Source organism: Rhinolophus sinicus, linkage group LG02 (genome assembly GCF_036562045.2).
Source record: "Rhinolophus sinicus isolate RSC01 linkage group LG02, ASM3656204v1, whole genome shotgun sequence".
Classification (NCBI taxonomy): domain Eukaryota; kingdom Metazoa; phylum Chordata; class Mammalia; order Chiroptera; family Rhinolophidae; genus Rhinolophus; species Rhinolophus sinicus.
This window is the reverse complement of record NC_133752.1, coordinates 59,165,719-59,179,141: the sequence shown is the minus strand read 5'-3', so window position 1 is coordinate 59,179,141 and position 13,423 is coordinate 59,165,719. Positions and strand designations below refer to the sequence as shown.

Sequence of the window (13,423 nt, the reverse complement as noted above, 5' to 3'; positions counted from 1 at the left end):
CTAATGAGAAGAATTGGGGTAAGAACATCAGAGAATATGAAAACAAGTGAAAAGTCCCTCATTTGAGAAAGAGTTGGCATCTTCTAGGAACAGAAAGGTCCTCAAAGATTGCACATAGTAAGAGAAACGGTGGTAAAAGACAAGGTAAAAGGGATGAAAAGAGACTGAATTTTATAGAAACTGAGAGGCCTTGATAAAATATTTGGAATTTATTCTAAGTGTTTATGAAAGATTTTAAGCAGAATAATCATATCACACATATGTCCAAAAAGTAATATTTTTATTACTATGTGACGAATGATCATAAGGTGACAAGAGTGAAATTAGTGATACCAGAAAGGGAACAATGGGATGGTCAGATGTGAGATGTCAGTAGATGGGACTGAAGAGGGCGATAAAGGTAAGACAAGAAAGTGGTGGCAGATTCAGGTTAAGATAGGACTATAATTCTTCTAATGGATTGTTGGGGAGAAGAGAACAAAAGATGACTCATAAGAGTTTCTCTTGAGCCACTGGGAGTATCATGGTGTCACAGGAAAAGACTATAAGAGGACTTGATTGAGAAAAGGGATACTTTTGGAGATCAATATTTTACTTTGTTCGTGAGAAATTTGTGATGTCTATATCACATAAAAATGGAAATGTTAAAACAATTGTTGGATACCTGAATTTGTAGTTAACAGAATGCAGACGATATTTAAGGCTATAGGAATCGAGTAGGTAAATGATAACAATACTCAAAATAGAGAGGGGGGAAAAAGGTAAAGGGGTGGTGAACTCAGAAGGAATCCTTGAAGTTTTCCCAAATTGAGAGTTTGAGGAAAATAAGAGGAATCGAAAGAAAAATTAAGAGTAGCTAAAGATTTGAGAGGAAAAAACAAAAGAAACATCAATGCAAGTGAGAAAGACCAATCACCATGTCAAAAGTTGCTGAGATTAAGACCTAAACATCAGCATTGAGTTTGGCCACATGGAGATTGTAGTTGACCTGGCTATCTATTTTGAATGGTATGAGAGGAATAAAAGACCTTTTGGAGTAAATACAAAAAAATACAGAGGGTCCTAAGGTTGATAGTAGATAAATAATGCTTTATGTAAATTAAAAGTTTTCTTGATTATTGTATTTTTTTAAATCTGTGTCTTTATAATGGATCCAGAAACCCCGAGATCCTAAAAGTAAAGTTACTAAAGCCTGAATTTATTCATGGGATGATGCTAAATTCCTAATTACCTTCATTCTAGGCTCCAGATAATGTGAAGTGTCTCCTCACTGCCTCAAAAAGTCTTCCTATCAATGCCCAACAGAAAGCATTATCTTTTTACATATTCTCTGCAAGCAGAGTTTGTGACATTTTACTATATTCTTCAAAGTGCCGTGTTTTTAATAAAAACTGTATGTGTGTGTGCATTGTTTATTTAACTGAATTGTTTATAGGAGAGCAAAATTGTGACATTCCATTTTGCTACTGTTGAAAAAAATTTAAGAGCATTTCATGCTATTTTCACATATCATAGCAACAGTTTACAAATCACACAAATTTCTGCACTGAAATGTTCATTTTGTGATGCCTTAAGAATTAATCATATAGAAAGTTGTGTTAGTTATTTACATTGCAACTACTGTCACAAGTAATTTTGTACTTCAAGCATACAATATAGTATTGAGATCAGCCTGGTACTAATGAAGTAGCTGAGAAAATGAGACAGAAAAAAAAAAAAAACCAAAAGAAGAGAAAATAGAGATAAGGTATATATCAGATGTAAGAAATGCTAACAGAACAATAAGAACTTGTTACAGATAACATAATGTATAATGAGTTAATAATCATCATTTCACATCACGAAATGTTTACTTCATAGTGCTTGAAATGTGAATTTATGAACTCACAATAGCCTCTTACCCAGCTTCACTGTGTGAGTAGTTATAGAAATAGATACTGATTATCGGACCTAAACAAAAAGAAGCTGTAGCTTGACAGAGAAGCCCTGCTGGTCCTCTTTCCAGACTCCAGGGATGTTTCAGGAGTAGGCCATGACACTTAAGATCATATGTGACTAGATCAAGGCTGGTGAATTAGTTCTAGATTACACACTAGCTTAAGTTTTGAGACTTTGTTCAGCACCATCCAACATCCAAACATCCTGGGATTCCATATTATGGGAGTTCTGATTTCCCTTTTGCTTTTCTATGGAGAACAGCAGGGTATTTCCAATACAGAGTTCATCTAGTTTACCTACAAGAGTCACTCAAAACTCTAGCTTTTTAGATGGCCTTAGGTCAATATACTTGTATATGGGGAATGTTCAGGGTCACTAGTATTCAAGTAAATGTTGGACTATGACCTCCACAAGGGCAAGGATATTTGCCTGCTTTGGTTAGTAATGTATCCCTGATGCCTATAACAGTACCGGAAATAATTTAAGTGCTCAAAGAATAATATTCAGTTTTGCAAAACTGCCAAGAGAACCATATTCCTATTTGAAGTGGATAGGTGATGCCACTATAGAAATGGTTTCCTCTCAATGGGGGAAGGATTCCTAGCATTCCTAGGTGAAACAGATTTTCTTGTTATTAAAGGAGTCTCTGGTACATATGAATTAAATAAATAAAATCAATATCAACATATAACTCTATATTAATGACTGAGAAATTGCCATGTGGAATTGGACACCTTCATAATTTGAGCCAGACCATAATCTTCCAACTATCACTTGACCCTGACAACCAAAGTAAAATGATGTGACTAAACAGTCCAAATAGAATGGCTGATCTTATTACTTTAGCAGCTTGTTTTAGCAGTTTTGAAACTCTGCCATCTTTCTCTGAACAGCAGAAGCCAACTATTCTGAGAAATAGAAAACTTTAACTTATTCTGTACAAACTGAATAAGCATTCTAGGGTTCTGAACATCATTCCTAACTTTATAAGACATGAAATAGTTCTAAGAAAAAGACAGGAATATAAGAATAACCACAATGCTGATATTATTTCTTGTTTGTACTCTGGCAGTCCTACATTCGTTCTGTAAATATGTCAATCTGGCCAGTCCTTTACAGCTAAAGTGAAGTCACAATTGACATTTTCCTGAGAGAAATACAAGCAAAAGAAAATATTCTTTCCTGAGTTATTTAGGCAAATTATTTGTGTAGCTCTTTTTCACCAAAATATCTCCCATGTTGTTGGTTTTGTGATATATACTCTGTAAATCAGAATGAGCTGTCCTTGAAACAGAACAATTACCTCCAATTCAATAATTTAATTTTGTACATTCAGAATAACTCACTTGCATTATTAAAATTTAAAAATCTGAAAACAACTTTGATTCATAAGATGTTAATTAATCAGCAAGTTGATTGCTTATATATTGAATGCTTATACCATAACCTTACTGAAGAACACATGTTGCAGCTCAAATGCAAATGGCTCCCTATTTATATTGATTAAAGTATTTTATATCTAGATTTAACTTGTAAGAAGTTGCACTTGGGTGTGTAAGAGATGGTAAGTTTTCTAATTTTAAAAAATCAATAGTTGTAATTCTGTAAGGAAAAGGACTAACCACAGCACATAATACCGTGTTTCCCCAAAAATAAGACCTCGCCAGACTATCAGCTCTAATGCGTCTTTTGGAGCAAAAATTAATATAAAACCCAGTCTTATTTTACTATACTATAAAACCCAGTGTTATTTTACTATAATATAAGACCCGGTCTTATTTTACTATAAGACCTGGTATAATATAATATAATACTTGGTCTTATATTAATTTTGCTCCAAAATACGCATTAGAGCTGATTGTCCAGCTAGGTCTTATTTTTGGGGAAACACGGTATATGTAGGGTTGCTTGATATCCAGATTCTTAAACTAAAAAGAAACATTTAAAATATGAAATGGTTTGGCTAGCTTATTTTTTCATTGTAACAATAGCTTTAAATTCAAATAGGTGGAATTAGTTGATTAAGAACGTAATTAATATTTTTTAAAACTCTTCTGTAGCTCTTCATAAAATATAAAAATGATTTCTTTAGAAAGTGTGACTTGTCTCTTAAGCTTTATGAATGACAACTCTATTTCCCCTCTACATTTCATTAACTAAGATTGAACCAAAGATAACCCTGCTGTTGTCAAACCTTTCCTTTTTGTCATCTTCCTATTGGGTAAAACACAAGAGGAAAATAAATTGCGTGACTCAAGGCACAGATACCCTTTAATTAGTCTTCAGTTATTTACCTTTACAGTTTAGAGGCCAACTCAACCTACTGGCAAGATACAACAGGCACAAGGAAAGGTAATTATGTTGAAACATCCAGAGAGAATGATTGCTTTTCACACTAGTCAGTAATAATACCACCAAAGTTATTTTAGAAGTTTATTTTCTTTCTTTGAACCTTTATTGTTAAGCTTGAACATATCTTGGCATCATTTTGAGATTAGTTTCTAAACTAAACCTTGGATTTTATATGGTGTTATGATCAAATGTATTTTTAACTTAACTTTGGGTTAAAGTCAAGGTCTGAAGCTGGCTAAACTACTAAAGACAGTATAAATTGTAAAGAAGAAGGTGATCAAGACAATGATCCTATTCCTACAGGCAAGTGGAGAAAGCTAACTTCTCAGGAAGATGGGCATGTGATAATAATATTGATGGATCCCTCAACTAATTTTAAATTTTATTTCTATCTAAATATCATAATTTTATTTGTTATAGTAAAACTATTATTTTTAAACATGCCTTTCATATTCTCATGATAGCTGAATAGTTCTACTGTTTCACAAATTTACCATGTGATGATGGTAAATTTAAGTACTAAGTATAAAAGTAACTGCTAACTTAAGTATGGTCTTATCTCTCTGATTTCTGTTTATGCTAAAAAGAGAGGCACTACTATCATTTTTTTACAGAATGTTTGTGTGTGTTATATAATTCTGTGTGAATTGAAAAGGAGTGTGATTCACCATGGACATATTATTGTTTAATCTATAAACTTGTAAGTTAACTGGCGATAGTAATACAATATTGTTATCTATATTTACAAAAGAAGATATTCTTTCCTGAGTTATATAGGCAAAGTATTTGGTTAGCTGTATTATAATCATAAAATTTGCTAAGAAATTAGATCTTAATTATTCCAACCACAAGAAATGATAATGTTGTGATGTCATAGAGGTGCTAATTACCACTACTATGTCAATCACCTAACAATATATAAATGTATTGAGTCAACATGTTGTACACCTTAAGTTTGTACAATTTTATATGTCAAATATATCTCAATTGAAAAAAGTTAACTGGCAAATGAAGAATTAGTAAGGAACTCTATCTCTCTCAAGGAAACTTGAGTTTGCTATAGGTTGTTTAAATTTGATTCCACATGAATTCTTTTCCATCCAATGATATATTATCAGTGGTTCTGAAGTCAGTGTAGTAGACAGCCTTCCTAATCATTATTACTTGAGAATCAGAAGCAAATGGAGCCTCATGTGCTCCCTTTTCCCTGATCTGGACTTTAACTCTGCGATCATCTTTTATAAAACTCAGTTCGTAGGAAACAAATCTGTGCAATAAAAATAGCTGGAAAAACTACATAGTTATTTACTTCACAAATACAATATGTACTTAAATATTTAAATTTTGAAGTGTTACATGCATCTTTCTAAAAAGAAAATTATTAAAAAAGGATCAAATAAACAGGTGTGAAATCTATACTCCTTTAGAAATATAAGGCAAATTTATTTCTTTAAATATTTCAGTTAAAGCCACTATAAATGTAATATCTATATTTCTTATTAACACAATCAAGTTAATCATATGATTTACAATTACTGGAAAAGCAGATTATGAAAAAAAGCAGTGTCAGAATACTTTCCTCCTTCTATCTTGCATTTTCCTGTTAGATTGATTGCGGAATTGCAGAATTTTAGAAATTACTTAGTTCAAGCCTCCATTTTATAGGTAAGAAAGGTAAGGCCCATGTAAGAGAAATTATTTGGCCAAAGTTATACAAGTATAGAGTCTGAGATAGGACTCAGTCCTCCAAAGAAATGTGTAGTTACATCAATCTCTAATTCAAAATCACTCATCTGTTTTTCATTATTTACAAAGCCATGCCTAACTCTAAATTGGCATTTAAGGCCTCTCCCATTTCTGTCTTAAACTTTCTTTCCAACTTTATCTTTCCCTTCTCATAAAACTCTCCATTCAAAATGTCCATCTGTATTCCCAAGGCTTTCTCCTCTACTTGAAAATTTCTCTCCCTATGAATCTCTGCATGGGCAAGTCCCACCTACCCTGTTTCCCTGAAAATAAGACCTACCCCGAAAATAAGCTCCAGTTAAGATCATCAGCCAGATGCATTTAGTACATTATGACAATGTTCCAGAAGAAGATGACACAACTGTATTTGAATTAATGTAAGTTGTTGTACATGAAAAAAAAGACATCCCCTGAAAATATGCCCTAATGCGTCTTTTGGAGCAAAAAGTAATATAAGACCTGGTCTTATTTTTGGGAAACGCGGTATATGCTATCCCCTACACAAAGAACTTGTGAATTTCTTAACTGAAATGTATTTTCTGTAGAAAACCACTTTTGTGACATTTTCTGCTTTCTTTCCTCTTACAGTGATTTGTGTATGTTACAACTTTGTTTCTAAAATTGATGCTACTTGTTGGCAAGACCAATTCACCCTGATAATCTCAACACTTGACACCATGACTTGTTCCTAGTAGGTTCGTGGCATATGGTAAATGAATTAATGATTAACATTGTAATGATACTTTCAGTAATATAGTCAAAAATTAAATTCATAAATGTTATACTCCAAGTTTGGTTTTTTAAAGCTTTTGATAAAATAGATTTTCCACATTGGTTAAATCTACCCATAAATCTGGCTTTTTTTTTCTTAAAGCAAAGAAAACATTGCTCCAAATCACTCCTAAATTATTAGTAACAGATCCTTTTAATTTAATATTTTTAATTTCTATTTTTAGGTGCAACGATGAGTTTTTTCTTAGTTGTGAATATCCTGGCATTAACCATGCCTTTTTTGGTGAGTTAATATCTTCTAATCAATTTGTATTAATATGTTAAAATTTTTTACATTGCTTTGTACACCTGAAACTAATAAAAATAATAAATAAATAATTTTTTAAAAAATAAAATTTTAAGGGCCTGAATTATTCAAATTTCTAAAACAATTATAATTTACAGAACAAAATAGCTGCATACTAGCTATATTTTGTTAAAAGTAATTTATTTTTATGTTTATTTCTATTATGAAATTAAAGCCATGTTCTTCTGAATGTCCTTCTAGTTTCCAGGATTTAGGAAATCACATATTATCATGTACAGAAAGCCTTTAAAATTCTCATACTATAGAGAAAATATGTTCTGGGGGGAAAATCAATACTGAAAATATTTTTAAATTATAAAAAGTTCTAAAAATAATTTATAAAGAATAATACAATGGAATATTACTCAGCCATAAGAGGAAATACTGCCATTGTGACAACATGGATGGATCTTGAGATTATCATGCTAAGCAAAATAAGTCAGACAGAAAAAGTGAAGAACCATAGAACTTTACTCATATGTGGCATATAAAACTGAAAGCAACAAACAAAACAAACAAAAATTATAGACACAGAGAACAGTTTGGTGGTTACCAGAGAGTAAGAGGGGAGAGGAGTGTGATAAAAAAGGGTAAAGGAGGTCAAATATATGGCGATAGAAGGAGAACTGACTCTGGATGGTGAACATACAATGGAATATATAGATGATATATTATAGAATTGTACACTTGAAACCTATATAATTTTATGAACCATTGTCATCCCAACAGATTTAATAAAGATAAAAAGAGAATAATACAGAAATCACAGTCCAGAATCAGAACTTTGTAAAATTAAATTCCTATTTCACACAGACTCCAATCTCTTTAGAGCTTAAGTCATTAAAGAATGAGGAGCTTTTTAAAGCTTTTCCACCAGTTTTAAAGACCTTGACACATCCACCTTTACCATTCAAACATTATCAGATCTTTTGTTATATTTCCTATTATGTCAACTGACTGACTCTGACTCCTCCCCAGGGATCATATACATGAACAACTCTAAGGTTTTCAGGTATTTCTATGAATTACATTCTGTGTACTATGGCTATTAAAACAAGAGAAAGATTTGGGGTTTTTCAATTTTTTTAACTTGTTTTTATCGTTGTTTTGGCTATTGCTCTGTTTTATTTTCATGTTCATTTGGGGATCTTAGGCACTTATTTGCCAACAGTAAGAATAGGAAAACAAACATGAAATGATGTTTTATGACCTCCTCTTAGATTATAAAATTTGGGAGAGCACTAGTCCTTGTTTCATAATTCATTTATTATTAAATTTAGACTTGTCTTTTTAAGATAATATCTGTAAAAATAATTCTATTAGGTTAATTCTTAAAGTCAAATTTTTAAAAATTTGTATTATGACTCACATTTATTTTCTTTAGTTTTTTTAATTAAAGTTTGTGGAGGTGACAATGGTTAGTAAAGTTACATAGGTTTCAAGTGTACAATTCTGTAATACGTCATTTGTATATCACATCGTGTGTTCACCACCAAGTCACTTCTTCCATCACCATATATTTGATTCCGTTTACCCTCATCTACCATTCCCCGCCCCCTTTACCTTCTGGTAACCACTAAACTATTGTCTGTTTCTATGAGTTTTTGTTCCTTCATTTGTTTGTCTTGTCCCTTTCTTCTTTTCAGTTGCATAACCCACATATCAATGAAATCATATGGTTCTCGACTTTTTCTGTCTGACTTGTTTTGTTTAGCATAATAATCTCATGATCCATTCATGTGGTCGCAAATGGCAGTATTTCATCTTTTCTTATGGCAGAATAATATTTCATTGTGTATATATACTACATTTTCTATATCCAATCATCTATCAAAGGACAATGGTTGTTTCCATGTCATGGCCACCATAAATAAAGCTGCAATGAACACTGGAGCACATATATCTTTACAGATAAATGTTTTCAGATTTGTTGAGTAGATACCCAGGGAAGGGATTGCTGGGTCATATGGCAATTCTATTCCTAATTTTTTGAGGAATCTCCACACTGCCTTCCATATTAGCTGCACCAATCTGCATTCCCACCAACAGTGTATGAGGGTTCCTTTTTCTCCACAGCCTCTCCAACACTTGTTATTATTTGTCTTACTGATGATAGCCATTCTGATTGGTGTGAGGTGGTATCTCATTGTGGTTTTTATTTGCATTTCTCTGATGATTAGTGATGTTGAGCATCTTTTCATATGTCTATTGGCCATCTGTATGTCCTCTTTGGAGAATTGTCTATTTTCTTTCATTTATTCTTTGAAATTCCATTTTATTGTGGCTACCTGTACATTTAGAACTTTGGTTTTCTCTTTAAGTGATACTAGGAATTAAAGTTGAAATCAGAAAATGATCCACAATAGCCTGCCATATAGCAATGTCTTCTTGAGTTACTTGAGCCTGTGCTAGCCCCCAAACACTCCTTCCCAATTTTACAAAAGCTTCAAGCCCTATGGAGTTGAACAAATAATTCTGAACAAGAATGAAAATTTATAGATTTTATCATTCCATCTTATGAGTAGTCAAAATTATATAAATGAAAACAGCAATATGATAGCATCTTTTATGTACTAATTTATCTCTTCTCTCCAAAATAAAACCAGTTAAGATAATATGTATTACTAGCAATTATGAGATGAACTGCACAATGTTATAAGATATTGGTGGCGTTATAAGTTGGCAGAACCTTTATGTACAATTTGATAATTCCTACCAAAAAGTATTGTCCTCTCTAAAAATCACGTTTTAAAAACTATCTTAGGGAATCAATAAAAAGTATTTAAAAAGGTCACTAGTATACAGATATTATTTATCTATTTATAATAAAACGTTTTTTGAAAGAAGAGGCTTAGTGGCAAACAACAGAGGTAAAAAAAAAACTATTCATGACGTAATCATCTATTTTTCAACTACAAATATGTAAGTCTAAAAACTGTGAGATAAATGGAAAAATATTATGAGAGATTATGCATCTTCAAAAAAAGCAAGATACAAGATACTAAAATAAACATGTACCAGGAATACATAATATAGATTGATATTATATTAAGTTTAGATTATCAGAATTTTTGAGTGTAGGCAAAGTTTCTATGATATTCATATTACTTTTAAAACTTTAAACTACCATGTTTCCCCCAAAATAAAACCTAGCCGGACAATCAGCTCCAATGCGCCTTTTGGAGCAAAAATTAATATAAGATTCGGTCTTATTTTGCTATAATATAATATAAGACCGGGTCTTATATTAATTTTTGTTCCAAAAGACGCATTACAGCTGATTGTCTGGTTTGATTTTCAGGGAAACATGGTAATAATTTAATACTTTTAGAGGAAAACTAGTCTTTGTCTCAACACATCCTGAATTTTATTATTTTTATCAAATTTCTAATTTTTATGCCTACAACTTTCAGAAGATTTCTAGAGTCTTTTTTTATCCAAGGGATATGTGTGAAAAGTCCTAAACTAGAGCTGTCATTTTTAAAATATTTAATATTATGACCTCATCTCAAAAGTTTATGAAACTTTTGTTAATTTTTAAAGTTTTATATATACTTGTTTATGAAAATTATTTTCTCACTCCTGATTACCTATACACATTGCAATCTAGATTAAGAAAAGTACTTTAAAAACAAATGAAATTTGATTTTTCAAAATCTGTTATTTATATAACATATTATGCTAGAGGCAATTGTTTTAAATCTAGTAAACCTCATAAATCATCTTAGAAGGAGACAAAGAAAATGTTCTCAATGCTCTTCTTATTTTTAACAATGTGCATTTAATATAAACTAAATATAGTTTATTCATACTTTTCATTTAAACAAATGTGTATTTGTTGGTACAAGAATCAGATGATCATATTATTTTCAACCTTGAATTTTTCTCCCTTGGTGGTGATTTTTAAAGACAATTTAACCATGGAGATCATTATTACTATTTCAATTACTATATTGATGTCATTTTTGTGGGTGGTTTACAGACCTTATAGGCTAAATAACCATGCAAAATGCTTTATAATATTTTATAATATTACAACAAAAACAAACAAAACAGGTTTCTACTATACAATAATACCATTCTTCATAATTTATTCTCTTTGCAGTGCCATGAGAATAATGAAAGATTATAATTTTTAAAACCACACACACACACAAATCTAGACTCTTCCTTGCTTTTTAAAAACTTATTTCTTATTATTTCTCTGAACCTCACCAGGGTGCAGAGGTGCAAAACCAGGAACAACCAACAGTAAGTTTACTTTAATTATTTCTGGTAGAGGAGACGAATTTCCAAGTATACTTTTCTGCAAAGTTCAAAGATATTAAAATGCTTTCTGTTTAAAATCTAAATATTTAAAGTCCGTAAATAATTTAATAATCTTTGTAAAAACCTTCACCTTAACCACCAATCAGGTGAATCAACATCAGTGTTCATCTGAAAATCTTGGTTTCATTTTACTGCTCAAGTCATGTGTTTTTGGTTTTCCTATATAGTTAGCAACATGGGAAAATGCTCTCAAAATTTAATATTGAGAAAAAATGAAAACAAAAGTAAAGTTAAATATCTTTCTTGCCTACATTGTAAAACTTTGGAAAAGATCCTGCTCTGACCCATCTTTGACTATTTCCCATACACTTGTATTTACTTCCTCTTTTTGTTTCCCAAATATGTTTGAATAGATACACTTAAATATGTCTTCTTTCATGAGAAATGCTTGTTACACTATAATTTTGTTGATTTGTTTCTATTCATATGGAAAGATCTAATGATATACTTTGATAACTACACATAATCAGTAGAACAGAAATAAATAAAAATTGAAAATTCCTTAACTGGTGCTCGCTTCGGCAGCACATATACGAAAATTCCTTAACTGATTTTTAATGGATAAAATTAAGCTGAAAAAAACATCCAAAGTATAAATCTAGGAATTCTCACATATCACATTATTTTACTATTGTGCTATAATTAGTTTAGAAAAAAAGTGCCCTCAGTCTAATCTCTAGATAAATAAAATTTGTAAATAATTACAAATGTGTGTTGGCAATAACATGTGTAATATAATATAGATGTTTCTCTCATATAGTATGTCAAAGCTCTCTATGAGATTTTTCTAGCTGTTGTACTTATTATAACGCCCAACATTTACTGAGCAATTTTCATATATGCCAAGCTCTGGGCTATGTGGTTTACATTATGGATTATCTCATCTAATTTGTTTGAAACTAATATTATTTTTAATATTTGATGAAAATCAAGAAGTGAATGGAAAGTGTACAAATCATATCTTATCAAACAATATGGTTGCTGTGTTCACTACTTCCAAGATTGTATTTACTCAATGTCAAATACTATAACATATTATTTCAAAAAATTCTGATTTAAGATATCTCTACATTCTACCATACAATAATACCATTCTTCATAATTTATTCTTTTTGCAGTGCCGTGAGAATAACGAAAGATTGTTTGATCAATACACAGTCAAATATATTCCAATTCAGTATGTGCTGAATAGTTACCCTCCTTTTGAACACAATTCCTACCAATATAGACCAGCTGTACCAATTAATAACCAATATATGCCTTATCCATATTATGCAAAACTAGTTGCATTTAGGCCACGTGTGCAAATTCCTCAGCAGCAAATCCTGCCAAATATCTACCCACGCAATGTGGTACATCACTCATACCAACATCCATCATTTATTGCTGTTCCCCCCAAAAAAACTCAAGATAAAACAGTCATTCCTAACATCAATACCATTGCTACTGTTAACCCTACAATTATTCCTACCACTGAATCAATGGTGAGCACTGGAGTTACTCCAAAACCTTCCTCAGAATTCATCACAAGCATACCTGAGACTACCACAGTCACACTTGTTTCATCCATGGTCTAAAAATTCTATGGAAGCATCAAAGAAGATAACTCAGGTAAATGAGCAAAAGAAAAGAAAATGAATGAAGACAAAATTCATGGATTTACCAATACAATCATAAAATCTAAATGCTATAAATGAATAAATTAAGTCTGCTATGGGGACAGGCAAAATGTGCTGACTATAATTTTAACTTGGTTGTACCATAGCATTGATACACTAGATTCTGTTCCAACAAGAAATGAAAAATAATCTTATTTTACAAAATTAAGAATACTTGGGGATTTCATCATTAAATTTTTTTCAACAATTAGAACACTCCTAGAATCTACTTTATTTCATTTTTAATCACACACAAAGTTAGTAAAATAATAGACTATGCTAAACTCATGTTTTTTCTAACCTCAAAAATGAATTTTCTTAG

At 31.3% G+C, this 13,423-nt stretch overlaps 1 protein-coding gene across 1 annotated transcript; it reads left to right on the top strand.

The window, feature by feature from the left end:
• The first annotated feature begins 366 nt into the window (after positions 1 to 366).
• On the top strand, positions 367 to 13,020 carry CSN3 (casein kappa). Its single transcript, XM_019757077.2, has 4 exons — positions 367 to 400; positions 6,993 to 7,051; positions 11,333 to 11,365; positions 12,562 to 13,020. Exons 1-4 carry the CDS (start codon positions 367 to 369, stop codon positions 13,018 to 13,020), a joined length of 585 nt encoding a protein of 194 aa, XP_019612636.2.
• Positions 13,021 to 13,423: the final 403 nt, after the last annotated feature.

Bases quoted from the DNA above. Each gene is read 5' to 3' on its own strand.
- CSN3 (XM_019757077.2), top strand. From the start codon at position 367: ATGTCAGTAGATGGGACTGAAGAGGGCGATAAAG. The intron at 401-6,992 runs GTAAGACAAGAA...TTCTATTTTTAG, and splicing joins GACTGAAGAGGGCGATAAAG to GTGCAACGATGAGTTTTTTC. The intron at 11,366-12,561 runs GTAAGTTTACTT...TTCTTTTTGCAG, and splicing joins AAAACCAGGAACAACCAACA to TGCCGTGAGAATAACGAAAG.